This window comes from Taudactylus pleione, unplaced genomic scaffold (assembly GCF_031769625.1).
Source record: "Taudactylus pleione unplaced genomic scaffold, aTauple2 ptg000326l, whole genome shotgun sequence".
NCBI lineage: Eukaryota > Metazoa > Chordata > Amphibia > Anura > Myobatrachidae > Taudactylus > Taudactylus pleione.
This window is the reverse complement of record NW_028284727.1, coordinates 6501796-6517306: the sequence shown is the minus strand read 5'-3', so window position 1 is coordinate 6517306 and position 15511 is coordinate 6501796. Positions and strand designations below refer to the sequence as shown.

General features: G+C 47.4%; 1 protein-coding gene across 3 annotated transcripts in view; it reads left to right on the top strand.

Annotated features, from left to right (window-relative positions):
* The window catches only part of LOC148509471 (uncharacterized), an 88389-nt gene that overhangs the window by 32966 nt on the left and 39912 nt on the right, over positions 1-15511 (top strand). For all 3 annotated transcript variants that reach the window (XM_088443110.1, XM_088443112.1, XM_088443111.1), the window contains exon 7: positions 11731-11893. In XM_088443110.1, the coding sequence (XP_088299236.1) occupies positions 11731-11893 (163 nt within the window). The remainder of the gene's footprint in view (positions 1-11730; positions 11894-15511) is intronic.

Sequence of the window (15511 nt, the reverse complement as noted above, 5' to 3'; positions counted from 1 at the left end):
TTATCAACATTTTCTGTCAGCTATTTGAGAGTTGTAGTTCAACAGCTAAAGTACAAAGCATGATCCTGAGGGTGCAACCTGTGCCTCTCCAGATATTGTACTACTGCTAGTCCCAGCAAATGAATTATGAATTCCACAATAGCCAAAGAGTCATTTATATTACACTGCATAGCATTTCTTTCTTCTTCAGGGTCCATAGGACTCCACAAGGAGACATTGGGGGTGTAGGTGGGACCTGGAAGACCAGACACCAACAGCAAAGATTTTCAATCCCAGGATGCTCTGGTCCTTCCACCTATACCCCACCCACAGCCCGAGGGCACTTCAGTTTCGTTCGGTGTCCGGCTTCTATCTTGCCCATTCATACTGCAACCTCCTTGAAGGAGACCAGAGATAGACGTATAGAAGCTTATCATAAATCTATATACTCTCTTACAGGAGCTATTACTCGTCTTGCTAGGGCTACGGCCTGGGTGGGAAAAGCCATTGAGAGTTGGGCAGAGGCCCTAGAAGAGATTTTTTTCCCCTAATGCTTTGAGAGAACAGCTGCCCTACGTATCTCACATTAGAGATGCAGCCTCCTACTTAGGTGAAGCAGCTATGGATACGGCTCTCCTGGCCTCCAGGATATCTGCCACTTCGTGTCACAATCGTGGGATTTAAAGACTGTGTTCCCGGACTGGGCCTTGGACCTGTATCACTTGGCGCAGACGCTCGCAGGAGGAGACTTGGTTTAATAACGTTCCTCCGCATGAGAGGAAGCAGTGAACTAATAGGGAATTTGAGTACTGTTAGAAGTGGTGTGGTAGCTTGGAAGCCACTTGGAAAGACTGGATAGCCTTGTGTGGATGTTAGGAGCTGAGAAGCTACGTGGAGCGGTTGGATAGCCGTGGGTAGACGTTGGTAGCTGGGTGACTACGTGGAGCGGCTGGATAGCCGTGGGTAGACGTTGGTAGCTGGGTGGCTACGTGGAGCGGCTGGATAGCCGTTGGTAGCTGGGTGGCTACGTGGAGCGGCTGGATAGCCGTGGGTAGACGTTGGTAGCTGGGTGGCTACGTGGAGCGGCTGGATAGCCGTGGGTAGACGTTGGTAGCTGGGTGGCTACGTGGAGCGGCTGGATAGCCGTGGGTAGACGTTGGTAGCTGGGTGGCTACGTGGAGCGGCTGGATAGCCGTGGGTAGACGTTGGTAGCTGGGTGGCTACGTGGAGCGGCTGGATAGCCGTGGGTAGACGTTGGTAGCTGGGTGGCTACGTGGAGCGGCTGGATAGCCGTGGGGAGACGTTGGTAGCTGGGTGGCTACGTGGAGCGGCTGGATAGCCGTGGGGAGACATTGGTAGCTGGGTGGCTACGTGGAGCGGCTTGATAGCCGTGGGGAGACTTTGGTAGCTGCGTGGCTACGTGGAGCGGCTGGATAGCCGTGGGGAGACATCGGTAGCTGCGTGGCTACGTGGAGCGGCTGGATAGCCGTGGGGAGACATCGGTAGCTGGGTGGCTACGTGGAGCGGCTGGATAGCTGTGGGGAGACATCGGTAGCTGGGAAGCTACGCGGAGCGGCTGTATAGCCTTGGGTAGACGTTGGTAGCTGGGTGGCTACGTGGAGCGGCTGGATAGCCGTGGGTAGACGTTGGTAGCTGGGTGGCTACGTGGAGCGGCTGGATAGCCGTGGGGAGACGTCAGTAGCTGGGAAGCTACGCGGAGCGGCTGGATAGCCGTGGGGAGACATCGGTAGCTGGGAAGCTACGTGGAGCGACTGGAGCACAGTGGGAAAGCTCACTAGGAAACTAGTTGCACTGGCAACTTGTGTCAGCATTGGGGAACCTTATATAGTGGACGCTGGGAGCTGACAGGCTGAGAGAGAAGGAGAATACTCCTCATTGGTGGTAGTGTGTCACATGGGCAATCCAAGATGGCCGCGCCCATGGACCGGAGGACAGCGCTTCTCAGAAGAAGTCAGCAGGGACCAGCGACCAGCAGGAGCCAGCGTGGGAGCAGCAGAGCAGCGGGACTCTCCAGAGGACAGCGGAGACCGGCTAGAGAGAGAGGGAAGCAGCGCACAGCACGGGAGCCGGAAGACAGCGCGGGTCAGCACCCGCAAAGGTAGGCGACGGGGTCTGATTCTGGGGTCTCCAGGGCGGCGTGTGACACTTCGGTAGTGGCCTGCCGTATTCTTTAGCTACATTCCTGGAAAGCAGATTCAGAATCAAAACGGGCTCTATAGTCTTTGCCTTATGCAGGAGACATCCTATTTGATCCAGAATTGGATACAATTGTGACTACTTTGGCGCTAAACGACGGATTTCCTGCCCTCTGCATATAATACAAAGCCGTGGGCTTCATCCTTTTCGGTCCTTTTGCCCTCAAGGCAAAGCCAAGGGTCAGTCTTTTCCACAGCAACAGACATCAGCCAAGGCCTCTAAGCCTAGGGCCAAACAAGCCTGGGCTACTAGACGTCCACCTGCCAAGTCTGAGGACAAGCCTGCAGCCTGACAGGGTGGGCCTTTCCCTGGGGTTCCCAGGGTGGGAGACCGGTTTCTTCAATTCACCCAAGTTTGGCATCAAAACACAACCGATGCCTGGGTAAGAGAAGTGGTCTCCCAAGGATACGCCCTCTCCTTCCTGAGGCGACCCCCCAACAGTTCTTTTGCACAGGACCTCCGTCTGACTCAACCAAGGCCCTGCTGCTCTAAAAGCCATTCAGTCCTTACTGAATTCAGGAGTAATAATTCGGGTACCCTCCTCACAACGGGACAAGGGCTATTATTCTACCCTTTTCTTAGTTCAGAAGCCCAATGGGTCTCATCACCCTATCCTCAACCTCAAGTCACTGAACAAATTTATCAGGGTGCCCCGATTTCGTATGGAAACCCTTCATTCTATTATCCTAGCTATGAAGCCTGAAGATTTTATGGTATCCCTACCTTTCAGGACGCTTACCTACATGTACTTCTAGTGCCTTCTCATCAACAATATCTCCGGTTTGATACACTGCACCAACATTACCAATTCCAGGCTCTACTGTTTGGCCTCTCAACGGCTCCTCGGGTCTTTACCTAGGCAGTTATTGCGGCCTCTCTTCATCGTCAAGGGATCAGACTGCTCCTGTACTTAGATGATCTCTTGCTGTTGGTAAGCTCCCCAGAGACTCTTCACAGCCATCTGCAGGTAACCATTGCCTTCCTACAAATGCACGGTTGGCTGATCAACTGGACAAAGTCTTCCCTGATACCCTCTCAAAGGATGGTACATTTGGGAGCCCTCCTGGACTCTCGAGTTCAGAGAATCTTCCTAACGGCAGACTAGATTTCAGAACTACAGCACAGACTGCGCAGACTGCTTCACAATCGCAGGCTGTCGATTTACTCTGCAATGCAGGCCTTTGGATCAATGGTGTCCACCTTCGACATGGTGGAGTTCGCTCAGTTTCACTCCAGGTCCCTCAAACACCTGATCCTCTCCAGGTGGAACGCGTTACCCCATCTGCTCAAATCCCATATCATGAGCCTCCCCCCCAGAGGTTCGCCTGTCCCTAGGCTGGTGGCTAAAGACTATCCATTTGAACGAGGGTCGTCCATTTTGGATCCCGGACTGGGCTCTCCTCACCACAGATACAAGCCTCCAAGGGTGGGGCGCAGTAACCGTCCAGCACTCCTTCCAGGATCGATGGTCCCCAGTCGAGGCAATTTTGCCAATCAACATCCTGGAACTTCGAGTAATCTACAGAGCTCTCACTCTGGCTCAGAATATTCTGAAAAACGGGACAGTACAAGTACAGTCTGACAACGCCATGGCTGTGGCCTACTCAATCACCAAGGGGGCACTCAAAGTCAGTCAACAATGACAGAAGTGTCCTGTATTCTCACCTGGGCCAAACGCAATCACCCAGCCATCTCCGCAGTGTTCATCCCGGGAATTCTAAATTGAGAACCGGATTTCCTCAGCCGTCATGACGTGCATGCAGGAGAATGGTCTCTACATCCAGAAGTCTTTCAGCTTCTAGTGGACAAATGGAGTCTTCCGGAGGTGGATCTCATGGCCTCCAGACACAACAACAAACTTCCAATTTATGGAACTAGAACAAGGGACCCCGACACGGCCTTCATAGACGCATTGTCGGTGAAATGTAACTTACATTTGGCATATCTCTTCCCTCCTATCCCTGCTTCCTCACGTGCTTCAAAAGTTCAGACAGGAGGGTGGCACAGTCTTGTTAATAGCGCAGGTCTGGCCCAGATGTCACTGGTACTCCAATCTTCAAATGCTCTACATAGATGTTCCTCTTCAGCTTCCTCTACGAGTAGACCTGTTGTCTCCGGGTCCATGTCTACATCCAGACCTAGGGCCTGATTTAGACCTGGTCGCTAGATGCGGACACTCACTCCCAGCGTCTGCAAATTCGGCTAAGTGACGTCAAGGCAGGCAATCGCACGGCAAGGCATAAGCATGCCCACTATGTCTTGGCGTGCGATCACTTTGTGTATGCAGATTCCCACCAGCCCATCTTTAGCCGCCCACTAGCGAACATCATCTCCAGGAAGTGTATACAATATACAACCATCGGTACATCAGGTCCCATCGGAACTGACCGCAGCGCTTGCGGTTGACTGTACCCTACCGCAAGCACTGTGAGCACTTCAGTGTATACTTCAACCAGGTGACGTGTACTGTGACGCTGCCTGTTAATTATGCACGTCTCTGAAACGGTGTTAAGATGCTCAGGCACGCCTGTGTTCGCACATCCACTCCCCTGTTTCCAGTGGCCAGCCCCTGTTACCACCCACAAATAGCTTGACCTGTCACTCATTCAGCTGGGCTGTCTCTGCTGGGCAAGCGATTGCTTCCCGATCGCTCGGACTAGTTTGCGCAACCGCACTGTGATGCATACGCATGCGCACTTTGCAAAACATTGCTCGCTCCGAGTGATCGCTTGCTAGCGAACGGGTCTGAATCAGTTCCCTAGTCCGTCTGTCTTTAACTGCTTGGCTCTTGAGACATCCCTCCTAATAGCTAATGGTTTTTCCAGCTCTGTGGTCCAGACCATTCTCAAAGCACGTAAACCAGCCTCAGCCAGGATTTACCACAGAATATAGCATACATATTTCCAATGGTGTGCTCCAAGAAACTATGACCCTCAGGTCTTTAAGGTTTCTAGAATTCTTGCCTTTCTTCAAGCTGGATTGGATCTAGGCCTCCGCCTAGCATCTCTGACAATGCAGGTCTCTGACAATGCAGGTCTCTGCCTTGTCTATCTGGTTTCAGTGCAGAATTGCTCCTATACCGGATGTTCACACCTTCATACAGGTTGTTCTATGAATACAACCCTTTATCCCTCCAGTGGATCCATGGTATTTGTCAGTGGTGCTCCAAGCACTTCAGGAACCTCCATTTGAACCCCTGGAATCAGTGGATGACAAAAGGCTCACTGCGAAGTTTCTTCTGGCTATAGCATCTGCTCGTAGGGTATCAGATTTTGGGGCGCTTTCATGTCGCTCCCCCTTTTTGATATTTCATCAGGACAGGACTGTTCTTCGAACATGCCGAGGCTTCCTTCCCAAGGTGGTTTCTCACTTCCACCTGAATGAATAAATTGTGGTTCTGGCCTTTAATTCACCAGACCTCTTGGCAGGTGAGGCCTCTTTGGTTGTGGTCCGTGCTTTAAAGATCTACGTGGACCGTACTGCTTCCATCCAGAAATCGGACTCCCTCTTTGTCCTATATGGATTCCACAAGGAGGGATGGCCAGCTAACAAATAGACTCTGGCCATATGGATTCACATGACTATCTCACAGGCTTACACGCAGACGGGCCTTCCTGTGCCGACTACAGTCTCTGCTCATTCTACTTGCTCTGTGGGTCCCTCATGGGCAGCCCGGCATGGCGCCTCAGCTGAAGAGCTATGCAAGGCGACCACCTGGTCTTCTGTCCATACCTTTCTTAGGTTTTATGCCTTTGATAAATTTGCCTCTCAGGATGCTTCTTACGTGCATAGGGTTCTCCTATCAGCTCAGGAGCGTTCCCACCCCTGACCAACTGCTTTGGAAAATCCCCAATGTCTCCCTGTGGAGCCCTAGGGACCCTGAAGAAGAAAAGGAGAGTTATGGTAAAACTTTCCTTGGTTAACTCTCTTTCTTTGAAGTCCATAGGGTGCACAGGGCACCCACCCTGACGCTCCTAGCTTCTATGGGTTTTCATCACCTGGTCACTTGTTTCCTTCTCTGTGTGAGAGTGTGATTCCTCAGTGTACCAGTCTTCCTTCTCTACTATCCTGCTGCTGCCTTGGGCTTGTTAACAAAACTGAAGTGCCCTCGTGCTGTGGGTGGGGTATAGGGGGAAGGACCGGAACATCCTGGGATTGAAAAGCTTTGCTGTTGGTGTCCTGTCCTCCAGGTCCCACCTACACCCCTAATGTCTCCCTGCGGACCCTATGGACTTCGAAGAAAGAGAGTTAACCAAGGTAAGTTTTACCATAACTCTCCTTTTCTAGTCAGTCAAATCTATGGTCCTCAGTCTGCACGAGATGTAAAAAAAATTCAAATGAAAAAATACCACTAAATAATCTTCATTTCTTGCTTTGAAGTAGTCCTAGGGTGTGATTATTAAAAATAAAAAAAATATCCAAAAACCCTTCCCATCCAAGTTTACAGTCTCTTTTATATATTGAAGACTCTCTCCTCTGAATAATAATTTGATAGTTGAATGCAAAATAATGCTGTCATGTTTCCTATACTTTTAAATAAAGAAAGAAAGTATAAAAGAATGAAAACAAACCTCTGTGAAAAGCACAATTAAGGTTTTGCATGAAGTAAAGAAAATCATGTAACATCGACTGGCCCCACAAAAATGATTTTATGCCGACTCCATATATGACCTCAATAATGATGTTACTGATATCATATAGTGTAATCCAACCACCGCTAATCAGATGACAAATTCCTGTGTTTTTTTTTTAGTATAAAACATAGACCAAACCTCCAATAAAATACACATAATTGGTATCTGTGTAATGAAAGTAGCTAAGGGAAGAATAACAAAAGTGCATTATTTAAAATGTTTTTTTTTCCACCATATAAATTCAAAAACTAAAAACAAAGCAAAATACTATTTATTGGTTGTTATGATGCCAAAAGAAAGCTCCATCTGTCTTGGTAATAATAACACAAATGGCAAAAATTGGAGCAGCTCCTTTAATACACATTTGGCACTGGTCCCTTGCAGGCAAAGGGTTAAGTATTAAAGGGACACTGTCGCCATATTATTTTGTTTTATATGCTTTATGCTTGCAAATGTAGGAAATCCTCTTGTAATGATTGTTAGAAACATAAGATACATTTCTAACTGAATCTCTGAGACCTATATGTAGCATATGATTTTTGATGATTTAAATGTATGAGTGTTGTTCAGTAAATTGATGTATCATGAGTATGAGAAGACAAGCATGCTGGGTATCTGAGGCGACCTGTGATTAGTAAGGGTAGAGACTGCGCCATGAGTATTTATAGGAAAAGTGACTTGTGATAACTATGAGAAGTGACGTTGGATAACTGAACTGTAATAAGTAAGAGAAGAGAGGTTTGAGTGTTTGAGGTGGGATAAGTGATGACTAAGTAATTTGACTTTAAATAGAATGTTTCAGGTCTTTTGTTTCCTGGGAAATAATAAATGTCATTTCTGACATCAAACATGTTGCTAATATAAATGGAATATGTTTATCTATGTATTTATAGCTCATGTAATTCCAGAAATAATCAACTCTGAAAGGCTTTATTCAATTATGCGATATTTTTGCTCAGAAGTACCAGCTTCAATGACTATAGACTTTCATTTAACGCCTTATTTATTTTTAAAGTACACAAGACTTCCATTTAATTTTTACAAAAGTTTTTAGGACAGATGTATCAAACCTTTAAGAGAGATAAAGTGGAGAAGTTGCCCTTATCAGGGGCAAACACAGGATTTCTAGAGGGGGGTTTCCAGATGCTTTATTTTACAGTGAGTGTGGCCAACATGTTAATAGGGCATAATTAGGGATGTAGTTATGGACCGGCGGCTGTGATGCCGCTAGTCTAAATCCCAACAGGGGAAGCCCGATAATGGATTTAAGATAGGTGTCAAAATATCGACACCTATCTTCATCTGGTCACCGGAATCCAGAAGAACGGCTGCCCGAACGAGGTAAATCCGGGGCGCCCTTAGCATTAGCCGTGGGGGGTTAGGTTTAGGTAGCATAGCGGGGTTAGCGATAGGTTTTGGGGGGGAGGTTAGGATTAGGCACCTATAGCGGGAATGGCTAGGGTTAGGCCCCAATGGGGGAGGTTAGGGTTAGGCACTAAGGGGGAGGGTTAGGTTTCGGCACGAAGGAGGGAGACTTAGGTTTAGGCACTAACGGGGAGGGATAGGGTGAGGAGGGGAGGGTTATATATAGGCTACAAGAAGGGAGGGTTAGGGGGAGAAGGGGGAGGGTAAGTATAACCCAACCCTTGTCGGGATACCAACCATCAGGAATGACGCTGTTGGTATTTTGACAATAGGCATCCCAACAGCCGGCATTACATACCGATTCCCATAATTATCACTTAACAAGCTATAAGTCTGCCTCATACAAGTGCAGTGTATGTAACACTTCCAACATATACAGGGCAAGCAATCACCATTAAGCCATTAGATGCAGCAATAGGACCAGCCCACCTGAGTTGAATGGGTTTTTTTCCGTATAAAGCCACTATTCCACGATCCAAGTCCCCTACACTGAGGAGCATTGGAGTTTTGGGGAGAGCGGCAGAAGAAAATGTCGACATGTTCACAATGTTGATATAAACTGTTGACATATGAAATGTCGACATTCTCTGAATGCCGACATTAGACATATGCTTCAGGACAGGAGGGTTAGGCTACAGGTGGGTTAGAGGTAGGGATAAGGTGATTCTACTCACCGGTACATTGGCACACCAGTTGACTCAGCTGGAAATTCTCCTCAAGTGACCGCCAGTACCTGGAAACCGCCACTGAAGGTGCCGCTACTGTTGGGACCAGTTAAGATACCGCTATACCACAAGGGATGGTTTAAACATTCTATCATGTCGACATTTCAGCAGTGCCAACATGATGAATGTTGACATTGCGACCATGACGACCTTTTGAATGTCGACTTTATGAATGTCTACCTAGTATACCACACCTGCTAGGAGAAACTGCTGTCATTTGGCATGCACAGCAGATCTCTTCCATTCTCTGTACTGCAGTTTGTGGCAGACGTTCTATTAATGCTTATTATATACTACTGCTTTGGCAGCGCAGCGGCTTGTGACTTTTAGTAAAGGCCCTACATTTGTTGATGGTTGAAAATTCTAGCTGACGATGGAAAGTGAAGATGTCTTCCAGTTAGCTGTTCACAAACTTTGAAAAAATATTTTTTATAGATTTGTTTATTTATTTATTTTGACAGTTATTGGGATCTCTGATATTTTTTTTCTCCATGACCATCCTTTTTAATTTTTGTATAAAAAGGCATAGCTGCTATTTCAACAGACGGATGCAAATGCTCCCAAATTTGATAGATATTGTCCGTACTAGAGACCAGGGAGGAATACAGTTTAATTCTTTATACAGTAACCTGCTAGATCCATGCGACTAACACACACATACAGTACTTCTGCTATATCTGCTGAACAAGAAATATGTCTCACCCAATCCATATTACAGCCAGCCTCTATCAGATGATAGGGGATCTTCTTCATACAGACAAGCTCCCTAGATTATGCTTCAGCCTTTACCCCCTAAAAAAAAACCTCTTCCCAGCCCATCGCACAGATACACTCTTGATTTTTAAAAAGCAATTAATAAAAAAATCTGCTTTTATTATTCATAGCAAAAGCTACATTTTTGGAACTCTGGTTCCATGCTATGCAACCAGAGTGAACATATGTTGTCGCCATTGTAACAATGTCGACTGGCAACGTGTCTACAAATGTCTACAATGTCAGAATGTCGACATTAGGGTTAGGCTTCAGGAGGAGGTGATGGTTAGGCTATAGGGGGGGGAGTTAGAGTTAGGCACTAGAGGGAGGGGTTGGTATTAGGGTTAGGGGATAAATCATGATTGTCAACATATCCTATCCAACCCGGGCACACAGCTCTGCCTACATAAGCAGGATAGTGTAAAGCATGACATCTCTACCAACTGTCCCTGTAGTCGGGACAATCATTGAAACTTGGGTCTCTCCTATCTGTTCTTACTGCTTTCACTACCCCATACTGCTTGTGGTTTGGGATCAGTTGCTGCTTTTCTGCATCTAAGAATATTGTTCAATTACATTCAATTATTAATGCCTACCACACCATTCAATAAAAAATGTAGCCCCCCCTCCCCCATTTATTGATTAAACATTGTTACAAATGTCTGTTGTATTAGTCATGCTTCAGAATTATTAAGAAATAATATATTAAAAGATGAACCCTTATCGAACTATTAAATCAATAGCCCAGCTACGCACCCACTTTACATTAAATGTTAAACCCCCTACCACACCATTAAGTTAACCACCCAGTGCTCCACATCCACTACATTAAATGACTAACCCCACCTCCAATAAATTAACAACCCCTCACAAAACGTAACTTTTCCCTTGATGGTCTTGACCATCGCGACCATCATCATGGACGCTCGCATAAGCTGTGGGTGCTCACCCGCAGCTATGCGAGCGTCCAGGAGGACGCTCCATTTTCATGGAGGAGGGCCCTGATTCAGAGCGAGCGCTCTGGTCACAGCGTCCGGCTCTGATTCAGGCCCACAGTGTGTACTTGGCTGGTACAGCATAGAGAGTATTTCCTTAAGGAGAGGAGTTTCTGTGGCTAGGAGGGGTGCCATGAAGTTTATTTCCTTTACATGCCAACCTCTGCATGAGCGGGACAAAGAGCAATAAAGATACTCTGTCTGCTGCCACCAACTGAGTATCAGGGCTGTATATTTTGTTTAGTATAAGTATATTGGACAGTTGGTATGCAGTATGCAATCAGAATGTCGACAAGTGTCATGGGATCCCTGAAGGCAGGCACCGGGATGTCAGCAAGTGTGAGATGCTACTTACAGCTACTTACCCTCATGTTTACATTTGTACTGCCGGCATGCGTGAATTGCTTTAATCCCGGTGCCTGCCTTCTGGGTTCTACATACTGCTTGTCAACATTCCTTATGTATCCCGGACAGTTCTCTGCATCTCTGCGTCCAATTATTAAAGTATGCATTACCACAGAAAATGATCATCCTTAATCATTGATGATGTTCTGCAATTGGTAGTAAGATATATATTTGATTATTTTTATGTAGAGGTGCATATAAAATCACAGTTTTCCTGTACCATTTTAAAAAGAGTTTCACAACACCACTCTGCTGTTTAGAGACCTGTATTGTATGTGGCTTACTGCTGATTTATATTCCCCTCCTTACATCATGACATTTCCCCTGTTCCATGCAACTTTTCTTCATTAGGTTAATCACAGGTCAATGACCCCCACAACACCTCGTCTCCTGCGGCCATTCTAAAGATGACTACAAGTTCTTCTGTCCCTGCCCACTACAAGTACATGAAGATGAGCAGGGGTTGAAGATTAGGAGAATAGAATAAGGTTCTATGATACTAGTCAAACTTAAATATAAGATATATGCTTTAAAAATTGATAACAGGGCATATAAGTAATATGTTATAACTCCTAATATCTGTACTATTACCTGCAGGAATGAAATAAGTTTCCTCCACCAGCAACTGCGTGAGAAAGATCTGCTGACTGAACAGGAGCGTGTACTGAGACAGAAAATGATGACCGACTGTGGGGCACTCACTAGTGAGAACAATGCAATGCATTCTCAAATGTTGGAGCTCACGAAACAACTGGAAATAGTAAGTTAGAGGCAGGGGCGTATTAAGAGAGAAGAGGGCCCGTGTGCAGTCTCCATGTGGGCCCCCTACTCTCTAGCGGGCGACAAAGGTGAGCAGACTCTGGCACTGTTAGAGTCTACTGCACCTGCGTCATGTTCCTGGTAGTTTTTCTACACCTAGTAGAAAAAAGAGAAACAGTGTAATGAATTATTAAACTTAATTGTTTAACATTCTGGCTCCCGTAAGGGCTGAAATAATACACTGTAAATCTGACCCCCAGGCGTGTTAATCAAATTATGAAAAAACCATAATAGATTTACACATTCATATCTATGAAACAACCTTCCGATGATATAAAGGAACCATTAGCAAATATATGAAGTATGTAGTTGTACAAAAATTAGAAACGATAGGCAAACATACAATGTATGTGAATATGCAATCAATCCAAATAATGAGGAATAGCTTATATTCTGCTATCCCCTGGCAAGAATATATATATATCAAAATTCTGCAGGAATATCCTGAATTTAAATCAGCAGCAAACACCACACCAATGAAACAATAATATAAATAATATTTCTTCTTCAGGGTCCATAGGGATCCAAAGGGATACCATGGGGATAATGTGGTTGGAGTGACCCAGGCACTAAACAGTTAAGCATTCAGCTCCCAGGATGCCCCAGGTCCTCCTTCACATATACTCCAAACCTGTCCACAGGCATTCAGTTGTTCGTTTGGTGCGGCAGGATTCAGACACATCTTTGTAACGGGGACTGCTCAGGCAGTCCCAAGCTTTAATTTTATTTATTTTGTTTTCTATGTTATAGCGTTAGCAGTGCTGAGCGTAATAAGACGCCTGCACTGCGACTCCGTCTACCTCTGCTGGGCCTTAACACCAGTAATGTCTGGTGATTCACGGCATAGCTTGCTAGCGGCAACGCCGGGGCCCGAATCGCAACTGGACGCACGGAGGTATCCACACTTATGGGGAATCGCACGCGGCGCTGCTGACCAGGCCCTACGACATGGAGGGGAGGACTAAGGGGGACACCCGTACCGGGCCCCAAGGTCCAGACGGGACCCATAGCCACCACCGCCAAGCCCCAGCTCCCTTTAGCCTGGCCCGAGTAGTGCTGGGCTCTTTCAGGTGGCTTAGCTGTGGCCCGGGCCAGGCATGACTTTACACATACAGCTCACTGCAACGCGGCTGCGTGACGTCATTAGTCACGTCGCCGCACATCTTCCCTGCCCGGGTCGATGTGGATGGATCTCCGGCCTGCCATCACTTAGTAGGTATTTGAGACTGCTGTTAGGGCTGCGGACGGAAGAAGGGGCAGAGGAAGGTGATGGTGGCGGAGGGTGATGGACTGGACGTAGTGAACGGTAATGGTGCCTGGACGCAGAGGGGGCCCCATCACCTTCCTCTGCGTCCAGCCCATCACGTTCTGCCCCGACCTTTGTCACCTTCCTCTGCGTCCAGCCTCCTTCACCAGGCACCATCACCATTCTCGAACGTCGGGGCACAAAGATGATGGGGCAGAGGAAGATGAAGGAGGCTGGGGCAGAGGAAGATGAAGGAGCCTGGGGCAGAGGAAGGTGACGGGGGCTGGGGCAGAAGATGACGGGCTGGAAGCAGAGGAAGGTGAAGGAGGCTTGACGCAGAGGTTGGAGGCAGGCGCTGGACGCAGAGGATGGTGAAGGGAGCAGTGGAAGCTAAAGGGGGCTATGGGCAGAGGAAGGTGATGATGGCTGGGGGCAGAAGGTGACGGGCTGGACGCAGATAAAGGTGATGGTGCCTGGGGACGGAGGAAGGTGAAGGGGGCAGAGGAAGTTGAAGGGGGATGGGGGCAGAAGGTGATAGGGGATGGGGACTGAGGAAGCGGTCTGGGGACGGAGAAAGGTGATGGGGGGCTTCTGGGCTGAGGATGGTGATGAGAGGCTGAATTTGAGGAAGGTGATGAGGGACTGAGGACTGTGGATGGCTGTTTACATACACCATCCCTCCTACCACTGACAGCACTGTCATCAAGAAGACCTTACAAGAGATGGCAGACAAGAACTACAGCCTGCATCATCAGTGACAGAGAGACAGTGTGGTAAGTCATAGTGTATTTTTCCTTTATTTAAAGTCTGGCATATCTTTTAGTTAACATTATCATGCTTCACATATCACACATGCAGGGGAGGGATGTGCGGGATCGGGGATGGTGGTGAGAAGGCGGGGCCCCCTGAGACATCAGTGTACCAGTCCTGAGATCTCTTTTGCCAGCCCTGCTGGAGACGCACTGGAAGCCGCCGCAGTGAGGGCTCGGGGCCATTCGCTCCCTCTCTAGACCACCAGGGCCTTATCGCCTGACGCCGGGGATCAGCAGCAGACGCTTCTGCTGCCATGAGGCCAGCGTACTCGGCCGGTTGACGCGGCTTAGAGGTGGGTAGGCTCTCCCCCGGCTGCTTATCCCCCGACTCAGACGCAGATCCATCAAAGGTTTTCCCACATCTAGGTTGCTTCTCCTACCCTCCTCGTGCATATGAGACGCTCACAGCCCACTATCGGTGCTCTGCTGAAGCGGTTTGGTCTCAGGAAGTTTTGGGTCAGTCTCCCTGTATACCTCTCCCCTGGGTCAACTATGTAGTGCTCTATATCCTACCAAGATTTGAGTAGTTGATTTACATATTCATTGTATGTGATGTTTTTGCTAGCTGCTGTGTTGATACTGCCTTTTATAACTTATCACTGTTTTTTTTTTCTCTTCCTCCCAGGTGGGTGGGGGTTTTCCTTGGTACTTCAAATTTATTAGTTATTTGTGAAGGCTGTCATATTACATGGCATTGCTACCTTTATAACTGATATATCAAAAAATAAAGGGAATAAGGAGGTGGAGGCACCTGTGCTGGTTTCATGTAAATCCTATTTGGCGAGTTTGTCCCCTCAGGACTTTATATGGTTGGTTTGTGTGCTGTCTGTTATAAAGAACCATCTCACCAGTCCAGCCTACCAACCCCTGTACAGGAGCCATCTTGGGTGTTCTCCTTGTCTAAGGTGATGAAGCAGCTAGTGGATCATTTGGCTACTCCCACGCAGCCTCCTCTAATGGGATACCCATAGCAGTTTCAGCATGCTATGTTTGCTCCCCCTATACATCCTTCCTGAATGAATGTTTATGCCCACTCAAGTCAGAATATGGCTCAGTCGGCTGTTGCAAACAAACTGGTAGTCACTAAAGCGCCTATCTTTTTATCAGTCTGCTCAACATGTAGATTCAGGCACATTCTCTGTGGCATCAGATGATGCACCTGGTTCTTCTCCAGGGTCTATCTAGGGAGAGGAGGACCATCCTTCTACAGTGGATGTCCCTTCTTTGGTGAGGGCGGTCAAATCAATCTAAATATACAGGATGATGAACCGGCTACTAGACGGAAGGCTCCAGTGTTAAACACCAGAAGGTGGTAAAAGCTGAGTTTACTAAATCTGAGCAGCTCACTGAACTTATGGATGAGGCATGGAGTAACCCGGATAAACTGTTCCATGTTATGAAAAGATTAGCATCTTTGTATCCTTTCCCAGCTACTGAATGTACTAAGTGGGAAATCCCTCCTACTGTGGATGCTCATGTGACGCATTTAGTCAGGAGTGCT